Raw genomic sequence first — 21,431 nt, forward strand, 5'->3', positions numbered from 1 at the left:
TAGGTTAAAATAAATTTTTATTAAAAATTTTTATTAAATGTTAGAAGAGATTTATACACAATTCACAAATTCTTTACAAAACAATCGCCAAACCTCATTCATTTGTTTCTATACGCAGACTTGGAAATTTTGCAGTGAAATAGGGTTTACAAAATATTGTTTTAGAAAGTATCACAATGCTAATTTTAGGCAAAATAACATTTAAAACTGAAATCTTTGCACGTGAGCGAACTCTTAAACACCCGTATTCTTTATCCCAGTGACAAAGTAATGGGACAATGAACATAAACTGACTTACTGAGGAACAGTGAGTAAGTATTCTGTAAACTTGCAAATTCACTCGTTTATTTATTACTTTGAGAAGCAGTGGTGTTATAAGGTACTGACAACCAAACTACATACCCAAAGTGAATGCTAATCAAACTAACATTCAAATAATAAAGATAATGTTTCAAAGAGGCATCCCTTGTTAAGATATGTTAAAGGAGTCTTTATTACACTGAAGGCTTACAGTACAGGCCATAAACCCTGCAGGAGACAGTCTCTTCACACAGAATGATAATTCATCCCTTTTAGAAGTATATATCATCTCTGTAGTAGTATTGCTGGTAAAAGAAAGACACGTGTTCCAAATATGATGGCAACATACAAAAGTGGCCAGTAGTTTTGGTCTTTGTCCAAGAGGTACACTCTGTAGTTTAACAAAGCCTGGCTTTGAATCTTCAGTTCAAAAGCATCCTTCTTTTCCAAAAGTATGACTGCCCAACGGATACCATTCCAGAGAGCAGAATCCTAACCGCCAACGGGAAAGGGATATGGCTCAACAAAGAAGAAAATAGTAACCGATTTACCTCAAAGATTAGGAAGCAAAATCAATGTCAAAGTATTTGAGATCACAAGGAATTTAAAAATTTAATGCTCTGAAAATTTCCCCCTGAGCTATGGATGCTTTTTATATATAGTTTCTAGTAAAACAGATGCATTCCATCATTCCAAGTTGTACTTATAAATGTTATGAATCTACGTGCTGAAAATAGATAAGTTATGTCTCCAGCAGCACAAAATGGTAGCTATTACATGTTGTGTGGAAATCTTTGGTGAAATGCAATCCTGCAGAAGCCTCATTATTTCGTTTCCCTCCTCCTAATGCTGCTAGAATCTTCAAGTAATTTTCAGAGGAGAAACCACAAGACCATAATGGAGGACCAGCAGACCATCCTGAAAAGAAAAAAAAGTGTTTTGCAGTTATTTGAAAACCGGTTATGCAAACAATCAAGTCAAGTCAGATACGGTTTATTTTTCATAGCCCAACACTAATGTGAAATTCTTTGATTTAAAGAAAATAAAGGGTCCAAGTAAATAGACTTACTTATTCATTCACCTTATCACCAAATATTCCCTGTCACTGTGCCTTTTTAAATGACTCTCAAAGGTAATTCTGAAACTCCACAATTAGCCAGGGATGTTTGTGGCTAAACAGTTCTCTGAAAAGAACTCAAAGAGATACACCTTTCCTTCTGCGTGGACTACTTTCCTGAAAAAAGACTCAATTATCATAAAACACCATGGATCTGTGAAGAAATTAAACATTTATCTCCACATAAATGCAGCTCACTACCATTCACTGTTAAGAAAACTGTGGAACTCTTACCCGTTTAATACATTATACATTTTAACTGTGCCTAAAAGACTGTTCACAACACAGTTTAACCTTTCTTTGATGTCTAGAGTCATCATTATGAACACTGAATACACTGTTTTGTAACACAGTGATGTCTTCGGTCTCTGGGCAACTTAACCCTACGCTAAATGACTCCAGGTACTGTGTTTCTGAATCTTTTCATCTGCTCTTTTGGGTTTCTGTCTCGTCTTTTGATAATCAGGTCTTAATCCTTTGTGTTCTCACCAAGTCTGCATCCAGGAAGCAATCCACCTTTTAAAGGTGCTATTTCTTTCTTTAATGTTAATTTATTTTTGAGAGAGAGAGCGAGAGAGAGAGAGAGAGAGAGAGAGAGAGAGAGAGAGCGCCCGTGAGCAGGGGAGGGGGCAGAGAGGAAGACAGAGGATCCCAGGCGGGCTCTGCACTGACAGCAGAGAGATCATCACCTGAGACAGTGACCCGAGCTAGCAGTCAGGACACTTAACCAATTGAGCCACCCAGGCGCCCCTAAAGTGCTATTTCTAACCTACTATGAACTGGAAAATTAGCTAAAAAGTAACTTGTTGGGGAGTATGCCATGAGAAATGGGCTGACCCTGAGCAACAGAGGGGGAATGGTGACATGCACGCCTTGCATTTCCAATCACATTCTAGCTATTTCTCTCTTCTTTGTTAAGCTTTTCCACGGCTCTACTTCCTCATCTCTCATTTATTACACAATTCACTGCAATCTGGATTCTGTTCCTGGCAACTCTAGTGAAAGCTCACCAGAATTCTAGGAAAGGGTTCACAAATTCAAAGGCCTACCTACAAGGGCCAGGAAAGTAACATAGATGAATATGTGAGTTAGGCATGTGAGTCCATAGGGAAAGTGGAGACCACTGGTAAACCAGAGAGCAGATGTGTAGCTACAGGAATTTAAACTCAAAAATATTTACAACACAGTAAGCCATGTAAAACACAATTTCATACTATATTTGGCCCATGGACCATCAGATCTATTCCAGACTAATTAGCCTAATCTAAGTAAATGAATTTATATTATAACACAAACAGATTCTATCAATGTTCTTACAAGAATACAAATTACATTTTACATGTTAATTTTTTGCATGTAGTTATTCATGTTTCAGAAATGAAAGCATCATTTGCAAAATATGACATGCTGAGATGTCAAACTGAAAATAGCTCACAAGTGGTTTTAAAACCTCAAAACAACTTCAATGTATGTATAAAATCACATTTTATGAAATGAAATAATTATAATTCAAGTCTCTGTGTCTATTATATTTATATTCTATATACATAGATATAAATATTATTTGTATTTTGTAGTTAGAGATGTCTCTATCCATGGTCTTCTTGAACTATCCAAACAGAATGAGTCTTCTAAAATTTAAGTCAGAGTAGGTCACTTCTGCCCTTGGCTTAAATCTCTCCAAAGATAATTTCCCATATTAATTTCCCAATTAAAATCCAAAGTTCAGGGGCGCCTGGGTGGCGCAGTCGGTTGAGCGTCCGACTTCAGCCAGGTCACGATCTCGCCGTCCGTGAGTTCGAGCCCCGTGTCGGGCTCTGGGCTGATGGCTCGGAGCCTGGAGCCTGCTTCCGATTCTGTGTCTCCCTCTCTCTCTGCCCCTCCCCCGTTCATGCTCTGTCTCTCTCTGTTCCAAAAATAAATAAACGTTGAAAAAAAAAAAATTAAAAAAAAAAGAAAAATCCAAAGTTCATACTATGGCCTATAAAGTCCTGCACATGGTTTTATTCTGACTGCCCAGATCTCAGCTCCTACCATTCTCCTCCCCTTTCCCACAGAAGGTATATTATTCATTTAGCTGAGAGGTCCTGAGAGTCCATGAATCTTACATTGTTGTCAATGAGGACTTTAATTGTATTATAGGTTAAGTTCAGGGACTTGCTCATCTCTGAATCTCCCTATGTGTCTAGAATAGTGCTCTGTAAATATAATAAAACCTTGGATTGTGAGTAACTTGTTTTGTGAGTGTTCTGCAAGATGAGCAAACATTTCTAATAAATTTTAACTTGATAAACGAGTGGTATCTTGCAATATGAGTAGTACATAATGCTGAACATCACAAGATCACAACTAAGCCAATGGTTCTACTCTCTCTCTCTCTCTCTCCCTCTTTCTCTCTATGGGGGATTGTGGGTGATCATCTCCCATGCTCGGATCTTAGGCCACGGTGTTTGGCAGAAATCAGTGATTTGTCAGAACACTGGAAGGTACCCACACAACTGGCGCTAGTGTATTTTTTGTCACTTCAAAGCACCTATGGACAGTCCTTTGCTTGTCCATACAAGAGTAAGCTTAGGAATGCTTTGCTTCATTCTAGGTCAGGCTGACTGCAGATATAGACCCTTTCGTCTGCTGCCTTATTGCCAGTTACATTAAATACAGTATATGACAAGAGTTCATTAATACTGTACTATAGGCAACATCTGTGTGAGTATATACAATGGCCCCCATACAGAAAAAGATTCCATTGAGCCAAAAGATAGCAGTGGTTCCATTAGTGATAGTGAAAGTCTTCCTACATAATAACCCTCCTCTCTCCTCTCCCTCACATGAGCCACAAAGGTTTTCAAAGGTAAGTACAGGTTAATTTATTTTTCTTTATATTTTATGTTTTCCTTATTATTTTATATTATATTACAGTATTGTAATCATTCTGTATGAATATTTTGGGGTTGTGGAATGAATCATCTGAGTTTCCATTATTTCTTATGGGGAAATTCATTTTATACAAGTGCTTTGGATTACAAGGATGTTTCCGAAATGGACTATGCTCGCAAACTAAGGCTTTACTGTATGTTTTAAAAAATATTTCTTTAAGAGACAGTACCCACAAGTAGGGGAGGGGCAGAGAGAGAAGGAGAGAGAATCCCAAGCAGGCTCCACGCTGTCAGTGCAGAGCCTTAACCAGGGCTTGATCCCATGACCTGTGAGATCATGACCTGAGCTGAGATCAAGAGTTGGCCACTTAACCAACTGAGGCAGCCAGGTGCTCCAGTAAATATTTTTTGAAGTAATATTTTCTACCTACTCCACTGGGATTTTACTCCTAGTTTCATACATTCTAATCAAGTAAGCTTAATTTTTTAAAAGATAATCATTTTCTAAGATTTTTGAAGTTTAACATTATAAAATTTTTAGGAAATGGCTTTGTTTATACCTCTAAGTATGCTTTAGTTATCGAAGAAATAATTTTGTTTCTATATTTTAGGAAGATTCTTTTAAACTGTTACTAAAATGTAGACAGTTGGCAAGGTACTATATTTCTAAAAATGTGTTAACAATAAATTGAATATCACCTGAAAAAGTATTTGGTTACCCTTCTGTTAAGAGCCTGAGCTTTAAGTTCAAATTTTCAACAGTTGACTGTTGATTCTATGACTAACTAGCCAAGTGATCCTGGACAAGGTATGCAACCTCTGTACATCAATTTTCTAAATTATAAGATCCACCAATGGATGTTAGAATAGAGGGCCAAATTTGAAGAGAAATAGGATAACTGCATAGTTTCAAAGTATCTCCCCCCACATTATCAATTCCAAAGAGAAAAACCTACCAGTATTAAATATCTCCTGATGATACTCTGAGAATGGCACATCACTTGTATGTGATGTGCCAAAAACGCATAACCTCAATCTAGTCATGAGAAAACATCTGACAAACCCAAATGAAGGACAGTTTATAAAATAACTGACCAATACTCTTCAAAAGTATCAAAGTCATGAAAACAAGGAAGAACTGGAGAACTGGGAGAAGACAAGGAGACATGATGACTAAATACAATGTGGATCCTAGGACAGAGAAAGGACAACCATGGGAAAAGTAGCAAAATCCAATGTCTGCAGTTTTGTTAACAGTATTGTAACAATGTCAATATCTTAGTTTTGATGATTGTACTGTGGTCATGGAAGACATTAACACTAAAGGATGCTGGGTGAGATCTACATAGGAACTTTCATACTATTTTGTAATTTTTCTCTAAGTCTTAAAGTATCTCAAAATAACATTTTAAAAAAGATAAAAGGAGATAGTAATTGTTATCTTTTTTAAAGTTTACTTATTTATTTTGAGAGAGAGAGAGAGAGAGAGAGAGAGAGAGAGAGAAAGAGAGAGAGAGAGATAAAGAGTAAGCATGAGCAGGAGAGGGGCACAGAGAGGAGAGAATCCCACGCAGGCTCTGCTATCAGCACAGAAGCCTACGCCAGGCTTGATCCCATGGAAATGTGAGATCATGACCTAAGCTAAAATCAAGAGTTGGACATCTAACTAACTGAGCCACCCAAGCACCCCATTAATTGTTATCTTTTAAGGTTGTTGTGAGGCTTACACAAGATAACACATGTTCTGGGGCACCTGGTTGGCTCAGTCAGTGGAGTGTGACTCTTGATCCCAGGGTTGTGGGTTTGAGCCCGACGTTGGGTATAGAGATTACTTAGCTCAAGAAATGTTAATTATTAGTGGTATTGTCTTTTTCTGAACTCTAAGCAATTTCACATCATATACGTGTTTTTCTTTAATTAGTCTGGCAGGCTTATCAATGGATTTCCCTTTTTCTTTTCACTTTTCAACCCAAATAACTTCAAGACTAAGTCCTAACACCATTTCATTCTATCACTAAGCTGGCTATGTTGCAAAAATAATTACATTTCATGCAACTTCATGTCCTTTTTCTTGCTCAAGGAAAAGCCAGCTACGTTTTTCAAAGAAACAGAAAGGTGACAAAGTCCTCTTTCTTCTTTGTAAATCATATATAAAATTCAAGTTAATAATGACAGCCATTAAAAAAAAGTAATGGTCCCCAATCATGGTATGCTAATTACTTTCGTTACTCTGACAAACTGTTATCACAACTAAATATACCTATAAAACTAAAAGATAATTACAACCTATAATATTGCAGTAAAGAACAGTTAACGTTGGAGCACCTTTCTAATACTCAATTACATATAAGTTTCATTAGCAAAATTACAAAATTTGTAATTTCTTTAAAAAATCCAAATACCGGGGCACCTGGGTGGCTCAGTCAGTTGAGTGTCTGACTCTTGATTTCAGCTTAGAGTCGTGATCCCATGGTTGTGGGATCGAGCCCTACGACAGGCTCTGCGCTGAGTGTGGGGCCTGCTTGGGATTCTCTTTATCCCTCTCTCTCTCTCTGCCTGCCCTCTGCTCAAGCATGCTTTCTCTCTCTCTCTCTCTCTCTCTCTCTCTCAAAAAAAAAAAAGAAAAGAAATCCAAATGCCATTTAAAGTTATGAAAAACTGTGAATGACCATGAAATGGCAATTAGTATTAATTTGGAGGTTACAATAAAATATTAATGACTAAGCAAATCTGCATTGATCAGCTGTATATTCTTTTGGGCCCTACTTAGTTCGCTCACTATCATGTCTGTGAGATTCATCCATGTTGATGTATATGGTAGTTGTATTTAATTGTATGTATATGTCACAATTTTTTACTCATTTTTTGTTGGGCATATGGGTTGCTTCCAGTTTGTGGCTATCATGATCAAACTATTATCAACTACCTTGTACATGTCTTGGGGTAGACATAATATTCATTTCTATTGAGTCTATACTCGGGAATGGAATTGCTGGGGAATAGGGTGTACATCCATGGCTTTAGTAGGTACCACCAAAAGAACGCCAAAGTGGCTGAACCAGTTCACACCCCCACTAACCACACACATAAATTCTAGTTGCTCCACACCCATACCAACACTTAGATTGTGAGTCTTTTGCATTTTGCTAGGTCAACCTGGCCAAACTGGAACTATATTTCCCCAAATCCCTTGGTTAGGTTAGCCAATAGAGATTTGTGTAAGATAAGATGTGCCAAGTGGAAGGAGGCAGAAGCCATTATGCTCCGGTCATCATAGAGCACCCGATGCTCGTTCAGCTTATACACATTGTTGCTGGTATGCTGGCTCACATTGTAGGGACAGGAAGGCAGCCAGGCCTGCCACTAATTCCTCTTGCTCCCACAAGAGCTCCACCTTCAGCTTCTCTGAGTTCTGGGTCAAAGACCACCAGCTTTGTCTACAGATCACCCATGTCACTGAAGATGGAACTGATGAGACACACATTCCAGTTTCTCCTTACAGGTTCCAATTTATTCTCACTATTCCCCACTCATGACAGTCTTTTCTTCCAACTGCTGCCCTGTTGATTTACAAAGACTACTGGTCCATAGGCACTATCTTTCAATACACTTCTTCACCGGCCCCTGCAGTTGTTTAAGGTATAATTCTGTAATATTCATTTGGGTTCTATTTCTCCAATGGAATCCTGTTAAAACTGATGAATCCAGAGGTGCCTGGGTGGCTCAGTCAGTTAAGTGTCCGACTCTTGATTTTAGCTCAGGTCATGATCTCAGGGTTCGGGAGACTGAGCCCCTTTTTGGGCTCTGCGCTGACAGTGCAGAGCCTGCGTGGAATTCTCTCTCTCTCTGCCCCTCCCCTGCTCACTTGCTCTCAAAATAAATAAACTTAAGGGGCACCTGTGGCTCATGTGGTTAAGCATCCAACCCCAGCTCAGGTCATGATCTCACAGTTCCTGAATTTGAGCCCCATGTTAGGCTCTGTGCTGACAGCTCAGAGCCTGGAGCCTGCTTCGGATTCTGTGTCTCCCTCTCTCTCTGCCCCGTCCCTGCTCACACTCTCTCTGTCTCTCAAAAGTAAATAATAAACGTTAAAAAAATAAGAATCGGGGCGCCTGGGTGGCTTGGTTGGTTAAGCGTCCGACTTCGGCTCAGGTCATGATCTCACGGTCCGTGGGTTCGAGCCCTGCGTCGGGCTCTGTGCTGACAGCTCAGAGCCTGGAGCCTATTTCAGATTCTGTGTCTCCCTCTCTCTCTGCCCCTCCCCTGTTCATGCTCTGTCTCTCTCTGTCTCAAAAATAAATAAACATTAAAAAAAATTTTTTTTAAATAAAAAATAAAATACAAATAAATAAACTTAAAAAAAATAAAACAAAAAACTGGTGAATCCAGGTAAAGCATAGATGAATGTTCACTGTGCTATTTCTATGACTTTCCTAAAGGTTTAAAAAATTTTCAAAGTATAGAGGTGGCTGGGTGGCTCAGTTGGCTGAGCATCCACTTCAGCTCAGATCATGATCTCAGTTTATGAGTATGAGTCCCACATTGGGCTCACTCCTGTTGGCATGGAGCCTGCTTTGGATCTTCTGACCCCCTCTCTCTCTACCCCTCCCCTGCTTGTGTTCTCTGTCTCTCTCTCTCAAATAAATAAACATTAAAAAAATTTTTTTTCAGAGTACAAAGATTAATATAACACCTTTGTAACCAGTACTCAGTTTTATTGAGTATTAACACTTTTGTTTCAAATTTCTTTTTAAAGTGATGTGAATTTTACATCTTCCTATCTGAAAGAATAAAGTATTACCAACCCTCATTAAATCTGAGTGGTGGGTGCAAGGAAATCTGTAGCAAATTGGTAAAAAGAAAACCATGCAAAAAATAAATAAAATTCTCAATAGACCAGTCATTAGGCTGCAGAAATTTCGGCCATAGTTCTTTACAGGTTGGTGGTAAAGTACAGCCACAAAAATCATATCAAAATATACCAATTCTTTGTTTCCTATCGAAGAAAACATACACCTTCCCTATGATCCAACAATTCCACTGCTGGTTAGTTGTCCAAAGTAAGTGAAAGCAAAACTGATTTAAAAAGATGAGGAGAAGGGGCGCCTGGGTGGCTCAGTCGGTTAAGCGTCCGACTTTGGCCCAGGTCACGATCTCACGATCCGTGAGTTCGAGCCCCGTGTCCGGCTCTGGGCTGATGGCTCAGAGCCTGGAGCCTGCTTCTGATTCTGTGTCTCCCTCTCTCTCTAACCCTCCCCCGTTCATGCTCTGTCTCTCTCTGTCTCAAAAATAAATAAACGTTAAAAAAAAAAAAAAAAAAGATGAGGAGGAGGAGGAAGAAAATGTATACTTGTGTTCATAGCTACTTTATTTGTATTTTTTTATTAAAATGTTTTATTTATTTTTGAGAGAGTACAAGCAGGGGAAGGGAAGAGACAGGGGGACACAATATCCAAAGCAGGCTCTGCATTGACAGCAGTGAGCCAGATGTGGAGCTCGAACCCACAAACTGCGAGATCATAACCTGAGCTGAAGTTGGACGCTCAACCGACTGAGCTACCAGGTGCCCTGCTACTTTATTTGCATTAGCCAAAAAGGGGAAATAACCCAAGTGTCCATGAATAGGAAAATGGATAAAATATGGCATGGTATACAATGAAATACTATGCAGCAATGAAAAGAAACAAACTATTGCTACATGTAACCACATGGATAAATTTCACATGAGGGATGAAAGATGCCAGACACAAAAGAGTACTTGATTCCACTTACATGACATTCCAGAATAAACAAAATTAATCTATGGTAAACATAGGTATAAATATTTATGATCCTTGATTAGGAAATGGTTTCTCAGATATGACACCAAATACAGAAGGAACAAGGGGTGCCTGGGTGGCTCAGTTGGTTAAACGACCGACTCTTGATCTGAGCTCAGGTCATGATCTCGTGGTTCCTGAGTTCAAGCCCTGTGTCGGGCTCTGTGCTGACAGGGCAGAGCATGCTTGGGATTCTCTCTCTTCTCTCTCTCTGCTCCTCCCTTGTTCACATATACTTGTGCGTGCGTGCGAGCGCTCTCTCTCTCAAAATAAATAAATAAATAAATACATAAATAAACTCAAAAACAAAAACAAAAGACAAAAAACCAAAAAAAAAAAAACCAAAAAAAAAAAAAAACCAGAAGGAGCAAAAGGAAAACCAGATAAAATGCACTTCATTATAAAAACTTTGTGTTTCAAAGGTCATCACAAAGAAAATGAAAAGACAACCCACTGAATGGGAGAAAATTTTTACAAATCAGATATCCGATAGTGGATGAGTATACAGAACATATGAAAAACTCTTATAACTCAATAATAAAAATCCCCAATTTTTAAAAATGGGCAAAGGATCTAAATAGAAATTTCTCCAACGATATACAAATGGCCAGTAAACACACGAAAAGATCCTCAACATGATTAGTCATCAGGGAAATAAAATCAAAACCACTACGAGATGCCACTGCACACCCAATAGGATGGCTATAATCAAACAAACCGAGGGGTGTCTGAGTGGCTCAGTCGGTCAAGCGTCCGACTCTTGATTTTGGCTCAGGTCTGTCTCTCGCTCTCTCTCTCTCTGCCCCTTCCCCTCTTGTACTCTCTCTCTCAAAATAAATAAACTTAAAAAAAAAAAAAAAAGAAAATTATGGAATCTTTATTAAAGCCGTTGATAACATTTCTTTCATTAAACAACGTGCCTGTCAGGCAGAAGTACGATAAAGTCTAGGACCCACCTGCATTGCTGCATCACCAATCGCACGTCGGATCTCCCTTAGAGTCTGATACTGCTCCAACAAGTGATCGCCACAGATGATATCTACCTATGGGCAAATAAGAGTATCAGATTGCTTTCCTGCTTCAAAAAACCGTATGAAAAAAATTAAGAAAAACCTACATAATTGTTTCCAAACTAGACTTTGCTATTTTATTTTAGACAGATTAAACACTCTCAAGACATATTTTAAAAACTTGCTATAAAAATAAAGTAAAATGGAAGGGGTATTAGAAGACATAGCAGGATAATAGTAGAGTACAGCAGGCACTCAAAATGTTCCCTTGAATCTCTGAGAATAAATAAAATCACATTTGATATATTCAGCATAAGGCAGCACGGGAAGGTACATTTTTTTAAGTTCCATGATAAAATTGTTAAAAGGGTATATAATACTTAAAAAGGCTTTTAGTTACTTGAATAATTCTCTTACAAGGACTATCTCACTTTCCAACAATGAAGAGTCTAACAGTGACATCAAGTGCACACTAAGGGAGCTGTTTTATAAATGGAACATCTTAAGATTTTTTAGTTCTTTGGGAAGTCAAAGCTCTAAGATAAATCTTTTACGGTGAATGCTCTAGAAAGAATGACATTCAGTGACATACTACAAGGTAGTAAGATTCCAGTATACTTACTTGCTAAGACAGAAATGCAAATCTTCAATCTTTCTTTGTCTTTCAAGGAGTGCTCTTTTCCCATTGCCTTAAAATGGGGTCAGGTTCTTGATGTCTTATTCATATAGATCCCTTCATTGACTACATCTCCTAACGTCACTGTTTAGTTTATGGTGTGACAGTTCTTCTTGTCCTCTAACCCAGAATAGAATATCACCTCTGACTCTTAGTTCTCCTTTCCCTTTCTTCTCATACGCAAACAGTTAAAAAGTCCTGCGGCTTCTTTCTTCATAATACCTCTCAGTGTTCCTATCATCCTTTCAGCGGCTACCCCTGGGCTTAAAGCTGAAATCCCCTTCTAACCAGATCTTCCTACTTTCAAATTCTGTTTACTCTAAAATTCCTGTCCAATGCCAACGTTATTAATCTCCTTGAAAGCTTCAGCATAGGTGGGGAAGAATCATAAAAGCAGTTGAATTTCACTGAGAAGCCACTACGTATGCCATATGTTATACTATGTATATAATCTTCACGTTCTTGTGAGCTAGGTATTATAATGCCCCATTTACAGACAAAAATACTAAGAGGTAAAGACATTTAACTTTCCTAAAGTCGCAAAGCTAGTAACTAGTAAAGTCCAGATCTAAACCCAGGTCTGTCCCCAGGTCTATCTTTCTCCAAAGCCTAAGTGCACATCAGGGGTTAGCAAACTTGTTCTATAAAGGGTAGACACTAAATATATTAGGCTTTGTAGGCCCTAGGATCTCTGTCATAGCTTCTCAAATCTGCCACAATAGCATGAAAACAGCCTTAGTATGGCTGCGTTCCAATGAAATTTTATTTATAAAAACAGATGGCAGGCTAGATCTAGCCTATGGGCCAGTTTGTCAACGCACATGCTAGATCTTAAGGCATAAACTCCAATTAGTACCAACTTAAAAAAAAAAAAAAAAAAAGATTTTTAAAAAGTAATCTCTACACCCAATGTGGGGCTCGAACCCACAACCCCGAGATCAAGGGTCACATGCTCCACTGACTGAGCCAGCAAGGTGCCCCCAATTAGTACCAGCTTTTGTGTCTCACACCTACTAGTTTCAACATTGGCAGAGCAAGCCTTGTTTGCAAGATGATTTGAAAGCTATGATAGAATATTTTGTGCACAGACCTCAGATCCATGAAAAACTAAAGAATTTGGAAACAATCATCATGTTTTGATTAAGTATTCAGCAATCCAGAGACCATCACTCTTCATGGGCTTCTTCCCATGGTATACATTTATGGTCTGGTTACTGTATTTTTCTTTTCAACTTAATCTTAACCCCCAGAAGTTAGCCAGTTACTAACAGTTTGATGTGGATGGCCCTAGATGCTATGTGCACATGTGGGATTTTTGTTTTGTTTTTTAAACATGGGATCATGAGAGAGCCTGCGTAGCTCAGTCGGTTAAGTGTCCAACTTTGGCTCAGGTCATGATCTCACAGCTCATGGGTTCGAGCCCTGCATCAGGCTCTGTGCAGACAGCTTGGAGCCTGGAGCCTACTTTGGATTCTGTCTCCCTCTCCCCCTGCCCCTCCCTTGCTTGCGTTCTGTCTCTCTCAAAAACAAACATTAAAAAAATTAACAAAAAATTAAAAAATGGGATCAAGCCACGTAAACTGTTCTACAACTTATTTAAAAAACAAAAAGCCTTAGGGGTGCCTGGGTGGCTCAGTCGGTTGAGCGTCCGTCTTCGACTCAGGTCATGATCTCACAGTCCGTGAGTTCGAGCCCTGTGTCAGACTCTGTGCTGACAGCTCAGAGCCTGGAGCCTGCTTCCTATTCTGTGTCTCTCTCTGTCTCTGCCCCTCCCCCGCTCATGCTTTGTCTCTCTCCCTGTCAAAAATAAGTAAATATTAAAAAAAATTTTTAAAAACCCCAAAAAACCTTAATATAGCATAGACATCTCTGAAGTACAAGGTTACCTCTAATAGCTACTTTGTGTTCCACTGTATAAATATGTCATAACTTTTTATATTTATTTTTTATTTTAGAAAGAGCACAAGTAGGGGAAAGAGAGAATCTTAAACAGGCTCCATGCTCCGCATGGAGCCCAAGGCAGACCTCGATCCCATGACCCTGGGATCATGACCTGTACTGGAATCAAGAGTTGGACAATCAACTGAGCCATCTAGGTGCCCCTGAATATGTCATAATCTATAAATCCATTTCCCTGATAAACATTTAAATTGCTTCTGATTTTACAATACTGATTTTTAAAAGTTACCTGACTGTAAATATTTCATAAATTACTTCATTCAAACAGAGTCACATCTCTGGGTTCCCACAAACATGACCCACATATTTGGTAGTTTGTAGATGGACTCACGGACTCAGCAACACAGCAAGGATATGTGGCCAGATCAGCAAGGGAAAAAGATGTAGGTGGAGTCTGGATAAATCCACACACAGGCTTCCTATGGTCCCCCTCTCGGTTCAGGAGAAGATACACCCAGAGTACTCCTTTTCCTAGCACTGGAAATGCAGCCCACTTGTGCAATGTTTCTGCCCAGGGAAGCCCATTTGAAGTTCAGAGTACAGGGTTTTTACTGAGGGCTGTTCATGTTGGCATTCTCTGCCTGTAACAAGTACTAAGCTCCAGACTCCCAGAAGGAAAGCAGGTATTCATCACAGATCCATTGTATGGTGTAGGCATGGTGAAACACCCTTACTGGGAACTTTCTGCAAGCCAAAATGCTAGGTAGGCAAGGGCCAACTGTAGAAGCAGTCCCTTCTAAAGAGAGCAACCTCAGGTTTGCTTTATTAACTCTTTTCCTGTATAATCTTTCTACCTCTGGAGTAGCTAAGTCTCAGGCAGAAAGGTTAACTGTAATGTTTCTAACCTCAGAGCAGAAATCAGACTGTGAGGGTAGTCTAAGAAGGCAGGAAAAACCTGTACCTTTTTTTTTTTAACCCATATAAAAAAAATTTTCAACGTTTATTTTTGAGACAGAGAGAGAGAGAGACAGTGTGCAAGCGGGGGAGGGGCGGAGAGAGACAGAGACACAGAATCGAAAGCAGGCTCCAGGCTCTGAGCTGTCAGCACAGAGACCAACGTGGGGCTTGAATTCATGAACCCTAAGATCATGACCTGAGCTGAAGTTGGACGCTTAACCGACTGAGCCACCGAGGGGCCCCAAACCACCCCCCCCCCCTTTTTTTTTTTTACAAGCAAGATCACACTACAGATTCCAAGATAGGATTTTTCACTGAATGAGCTAGTAGCATACTTGTTCACACATGCTCTTCTTTGACAGAAAGTCTTTTTTCTTCGTCTGGCAAATTCCTATACATTCTTCAAGTCCATTCTTTGACTCCTCCAGAGTTAAATCATTCACTCCTGCACTCTTGTCACACTCACCATATCCTATTGTCATTCAGTTGTTTTCTTGTATATCTTCCCTACAACCAAGTCCCTTGGTGGCATAAATTTTCTCTCTCATCTTTGTACTCTTAAGGCCAAGTACATAGATGCTCAATTTAGCATCAATAGGTAATAAATAAATGGTAGGGACATACCATATGATGCATTAGAGTCTGTTAAAAATTGATTTGGAAACAATTTAATAGTAAGGTTAAGTTCAAATCCTAAATAAATAATAACCTATCTTTTAAGATGGAATTAATTATGGTAGGATTAACAATAAAATCTAACATCACTTATTCTACATAAAGAATTTTTAGTGATCAATGTGATGTTTATTTTCTAAGTCTCGTTTCATAAAACAAAAATAAGATCTGACGATCAAACAGTGTACGAAGGAACACAAGAGTAGCTATAAGACAAAATAAAATAAGACATGAGTTCAATATACCATTGACTCAACCACAGTAATCCACAGGCACTCGGATTTCTATGTGATGGAATCTATCCAGACAATTACTGATTTCTGATTTTGAATTAACTTAAATCTCTTGTAAGAATACATGATCTGTATTTTTTTAATCTTTCAGAATTATCTTCCTTTTTTATTTTGGTATGCCACAAATAGCTTTAAAGGTAGTTTATTACTTAACAGTCCTGTAGTAATCACTCATTCCTGCTAGAAATAACCCTAAGTGAAGGCCACATACCTATAAACAGAGCACACATTTCCTACTTGGGAATAACTGGTTTAAAGAAGATCAGCATAGCAGGCTCAAGTGACTGGGTTCACCAAGCATTTTATTTTGATTATGGTTAACTAGCTCAATGTTCTGTTCGTATTAGAAGTAACTCTTGTTTACTCTTTCTTGGATTTAGAAGGTCTAAACAATTTTAGTCACAATCTGCATATTTGATAGTTCTCTGTTCCATCATTTCAACATTTTGGTGAAATAGTAATTTATAAGTGTTACCACCTATATAGTCCCTGAATAGGAAAGAAATATTTACCGAGAAAGCCAAGAACTGACAGAAAGTTAAATGTTGAAGACAAATTTTATATAATTTTATTTCAGGGGCGCCGGGGTGGCTCAGCTGATTGAGCATCTGACTTCAGCTCAGATCATGAACTTGCAGTTCATGAGTTCGAGCTCCACATCAGGCTCACTGCTGTCAACACAAAGCCTGCTTTGGATCCTCTGTCCCCCTCTCTCTGACCCTCCCCCACTTGCAGTCTCTCTCTCTCTCCTCTGTCCCCCTCTCTCTGACCCTCCCCCACTTGCAGTCTCTCTCTCTCTCTCTCTCAAAAATAAACACGTATATACACACACATATATTTTATATATGTGTGTATATATATGTATATATACATATATATATATATAATTTTATTTCAAAATGCTGAAAGCCTTGAATTCTATGATATGAAAGAAAAAACCTACATTTTTACACAGCCAAACCAATTTGGCAACCACATTTCTTAAAACACCAAATGTGAAACTTATAAAAGGTAATTCTGTTCTGATCAGTATCTAGTCACAGAGGAAGTAATCTATACCCTACAGAAAGCCCTCTTGGGTGGCATTTCTTACTTTATATAATCAGGTGCCACTCTTCTGAATTCTGCTTTTAGAAATAATGGACTCTTATTGGATCACTTACAATTCTTTGTCCAGGGGTCTCTAATAAGTTACCTTTTTTTTTTTTTTAATATTTATTTTTGAGACAAAGAGAGAGACAGAGACAGAATGTGAGCGGGGGAGGGGCAGAGAAAGAGGGAGACACAGAATCTGAAACAGGCTCCAGGCTCGGAGCTGCCAGCACACAGCCCAACTCTAGGCTTGAACTCACGAACTGCGAGATCACGACCTGAGCCGAAGTTGGACACTTAACCGAATGAGCCACCCAGGCGCTCCATCTAGTTAGTTACCAGAAGACTAGCAATAACCTCAGGTAAGCTGTGGTTACAAGGTGGCCAGGTAAGTTATTTCCAGTTTTCAGTTGCCATGAGAAATATCTGTTAACTTAATAGCAAATAGTGTTTTAAATAAAAATTATTTCTTCAAATTTTACACATGATGGAGAAAATCCTCTTTAAAATTTAAGTAATGAAAGAGCAAAACTATATAGATGTGCGTTGTCAGTGACCCACATTCTATTTAGACTTTATGTTCAACAATACATGAGGTTCGAGTTTCTACCTTATAACAAGAACATATTACATGGCTAGAATGGGAGATCTTTCCTAATGCTCAAAAAACAAATAGGGTCTCTATTAGACAGCTATCTCACTTTTCTAGGTGTCTTGGACCTAGCTTGTCACAAACGCAAGGATGTCCTCTGAAGAGAAGAGGATGGGTGATAACCTTCTGCACTATCAAAGAGACAGCCTTGGGGAAGCGAAGCTCATATCCTCAGCTCTTCTCTGACACTGACAGGTAGTCAGTCACCAATGCCAGTAAGAAGCAGACAGTTGGTCAAATGTGATTCAAGTGGGGCTGGAATCACTGTGTCCCAATATTTAATTAGCATTTACATTATCTACATATCATAAAAGCCACAGCATGCAATCCTTTTTAGCATTTCTTCAGTATACTAAAGGTAATCTCACAGCTTCATCTGTCCTTTTACACACATATACTCTACCTGACAAGCTGGATCAAGACCCATTTTTCTTCTGAGGAATTTTTCTACATGCCCAATAGTTGCTTCTCCAGAAACTCGGACAAACTTCTTTTCCAAGGGCTACAAAAATAAACATAAATAAATATTTTCAGAATGAATACATATAATGTATAAATCATAAAGCAAATTTTATAATAAAGATGTTCAACAGATTTATGAAAAAAATTACTATGAAATTTGAGCTCATTTACCTACCAAAGAAGAAAAAAGGAATTTTTGCTTAGCTTCCCCTCTGAAAAGTATGTCAATAATTTTTTTTTAATAGAAAAGCTTACTGGTTTAATACCTCATCAAAAATAAAACTTAGAGTAAAATGTATTGACAGAGAGAGAATATCTAAGACTAAATTATGTCTAGAACAATCTAGCATCCTCAACAAAAAAACTGCAAGGGAAAAAAAGAACAAGATGGAGAAGGAACGTCTAGACTGAAAAAGATGTGAACAATATAAATAAGAGATATGTCAACCAATTACAATGTATGGATTGCATTTGGGTCCTGATTTAAACAAACCTATACAATAATTTTCATGAGATAATTTTGGAAATTTAAGTAGCATGTGGATATTTGATTAAGGAATTACTATTAGTTTTCAAAACTGTAGTATCCCTATTCTGTTTGTAAAAAGTCCTTATCTCTTAGAAACAAATCTGATTATTTACTGATAAAAATGTCTCAGATTTGCTTTAAAATTGTGAGAAGTGGTGAAGACATACATGAAACAAGATTGGCCACGAGTTTATAATTACTGAAGCTGAGCGTGTACATGGGCATTCATTTTACCATTCTGTCTATTTCTAAGTGTGAAATTTTCCAAAATAAATGGTTTTCTTTTTTAAGAGGAAAATAAAAAGACTGACATCTAGACATATGTGGCTGGAATCTGATCCGATGGTCTAAGGTGATAGGGGAGACGCCACAGGGTCTTAAAGGAAAAGCTAACACTTAGCCAGGCACTCCATCTCCAAGGCAGTTTTAAGGATGTTACTCTCTAACACAAAGGAAAAGCTGAGGTAATCAGAACTAAAAGGGTACCTTTTAGGAATACATGAACAATAGGTTAGGTGCACGTTTGTCTCAAATAACAGCACTCAGCTTTCTTATCTGTAGTTTGGTTCCTTAAGATATTCCCTTATAGTAACACTACCCCTTATTACCATAGTGCAGCAGACAGCATAGGTGTTAAGCGCAGATACTCCAGAAACAGACCCCCTGGGTTTAAACCCTGGTTCTGCCATTGTCTAGCCCTAAGTCTTTGGGCAAGATGATGAACCTTTCTGTCCCCATTTGTAAAAGAGATAATAATAGCACCTACTACACCTCACAGATTTTATCAAGAGGAAGGTGAGTTAATGTATGTAAATAACTATTAACAATTCCTGGCACACATTTACTACTGGTGTGTTGTGATCATTTCACTCTTTATGTAAAAGAACTTGACTCTTACATAAGAAAGTCTATATAAGAGACCCTCATCCCATGGTTATGGGATACTGATACAATCTAGACAAAAATGGCAAAGTTTCACGCTCTTTTATTGTAAATACAGGAATCATCTCACAAAGCTAAAGCAGTCTAAGGAGGTACAGCCGTGCCCCAGGTGGAGTTCCCAAGAAAATGTCTCATTGTAGGTGGCACTGGTTAGCATAAGAATCCTATCAAGGACCTTGAGAAGCTGCTATTCTGAATTATCTAGCTATGCCTGTCTGGCAACCAGTGGTTTTTTTTTGTTGTTGTTGTTTTGTTTTGTTTTTAGAGAAAGAGCAAATGAGTGGGGTAGATGGACAGAGGGAGAGAGAATCTTAAGCATGCTCCACAACTCAGCATGGAGCTGGACACAGGGCTTGATCCCACAACCCTGGGATCATGACCTGAGTGGAAATCAAAAGTCAGACGCTCAGCTGAACTAGAGAGCATTTCTGAAGGTTAATTCCCTGGGCTTACCTCAGGTATACCAGCAGAGGACAGTCCAATTTCTCTCATTTCTAAATTCTTAGTGAACACCTCACCCCAGGCGTTTGTTAAAATTAATCCAACTTAGCTAAAGTTATAAATACTATTACTTTTTAACTTTTTAAAAAATGTTTATTTTTGAGAGAGGAGCGAGCATCAGAGGGACAGAGAGAGAGAGAGAGAGAGAGAGAGAGAGAGACAGAGAGAGACAGAGAATTGAAAGCAGGCTCTGTGATAATAGCAGAGAGCCTGATGTGGGGCTTGAACTCACCAACTGTGAGATCATGACCAAGCTGAAGTCAGACGGCTTAACCGCCTGAGCCACCCACCCAGATGCCCCAATACTGTACTTTTTAGATCACCTAGAACAGAATTATGAGATCTGCCAACACCTGAAAGAGAAAAAAACGTGTCTTGGCTTTCAAAGCCAGGGTTCTCATGTGGCTGACTTAGTCCTCATGCCCCAGGTTCACAAGTTAACTGGATTTTTCCTCCATATAATTCACATTCAGTTTTTTAGAAGACAATTTGGGTTTTTTGTTTTTGTTGTTTTGCTTAAAGCTCTAGAACAGTTCTCACCTACATAGTCAACTCTTATCTTTTCTGCTACATCTCATAGTCTCCTACCATCTGTAAATAGGAAAAAAAAAAAAAATCCAGATTTATACCTCTTTGAAATTAAGCACAGACAGCAATCTTCCCTACCATCTATAACACAAAAGGCCAATTTTATAAGAAAGTTGAATAAGCTAGTTTAGATCTGTAGGGAGATTTAGGAAACAGTTATTTTCTTGCTTTAGATAATGCATACCACTAAACAGATCTTTTAAAGAGATGATACCAACTCATAATTACACTTTACCTTGAAAAAATTCCTATTTCTGTCGACTGAAAAGGCCTAGAAACTGTTATGTACCCAATAGGTAGGTGAACCCCCAGTAGCCAGATTGATTTTTAAAAACCACCAAAAGGGGTGACACCTGGGTGGCTCAGTTGGTTAAGCGTCTGACTTCAGCTCAGGTCATGATCTTGCAATTTGTGGGTTTGAGCCCCACATTGGGCTCTCTGCTGTCAGCACAGAGCCTGCTTTGGATATTCAGTCTCCCTCTCCTTCTCTCAAAAATAAACAAACATTAAGGAAAAAAAAAAAAAAAAAAAAAACACCAAAAGGAACTAGGACACCTTGGAGAAAGGATTAATTCCATGTCTGGGGGACAAGAGATGTACAAGTTGAACATAGAACATCTTATCATATCAGATAGCAAGAAAGTATTACAGACTATGATACCTATGATAGGACAATTGGAACATCAATAAAGGTAATAAATAAAATAGGTTTAAATCACAAATATGTTTAAATTTAGGAGTTCACACTAAAGTAAAAACAAAAACAAGAAAACCTATTTGATTTGGTCAAGACTGGAGTATGCTCATGAACCAACTCATTACTCTGAGCTTGGTAAGTAAAGGGAAAGAATCAAGCAGTTATCTTGCCTTTCCTATAAAAACGATTCCACTGGCTAACCAAATAGAGGAAAGGAAGTTTCTCTTTATAAAGGTATTTTAACTAGTAAAAGAAGTGGGGGTGGGGGGGGCCCTCACTGGCTTAGTCAGTGGAGCATGTGACTCTGGATCTTGAGGTTGTGAGTTTGAGTCCCACATTGGATGCA

General features: G+C 38.5%; 1 protein-coding gene across 1 annotated transcript in view; it reads right to left on the minus strand.

Annotated features, from left to right (window-relative positions):
- Positions 1-21,431, minus strand: part of PCGF6 (polycomb group ring finger 6) — a 37,139-nt gene continuing 15,708 nt past the window's right edge. Inside the window, exons 8-10 of the mRNA XM_045438772.1 lie at positions 17,770-17,868; positions 11,069-11,155; positions 1-1,218 (exon numbers count right to left, since the gene is read on the minus strand). Of these exons, the coding sequence (XP_045294728.1) occupies positions 1,162-1,218; positions 11,069-11,155; positions 17,770-17,868 (243 nt within the window). The 3' untranslated portion in view covers positions 1-1,161. The remainder of the gene's footprint in view (positions 1,219-11,068; positions 11,156-17,769; positions 17,869-21,431) is intronic.

Source organism: Leopardus geoffroyi, chromosome D2 (assembly GCF_018350155.1).
Source record: "Leopardus geoffroyi isolate Oge1 chromosome D2, O.geoffroyi_Oge1_pat1.0, whole genome shotgun sequence".
Taxonomy (NCBI): Eukaryota; Metazoa; Chordata; class Mammalia; order Carnivora; family Felidae; genus Leopardus; species Leopardus geoffroyi.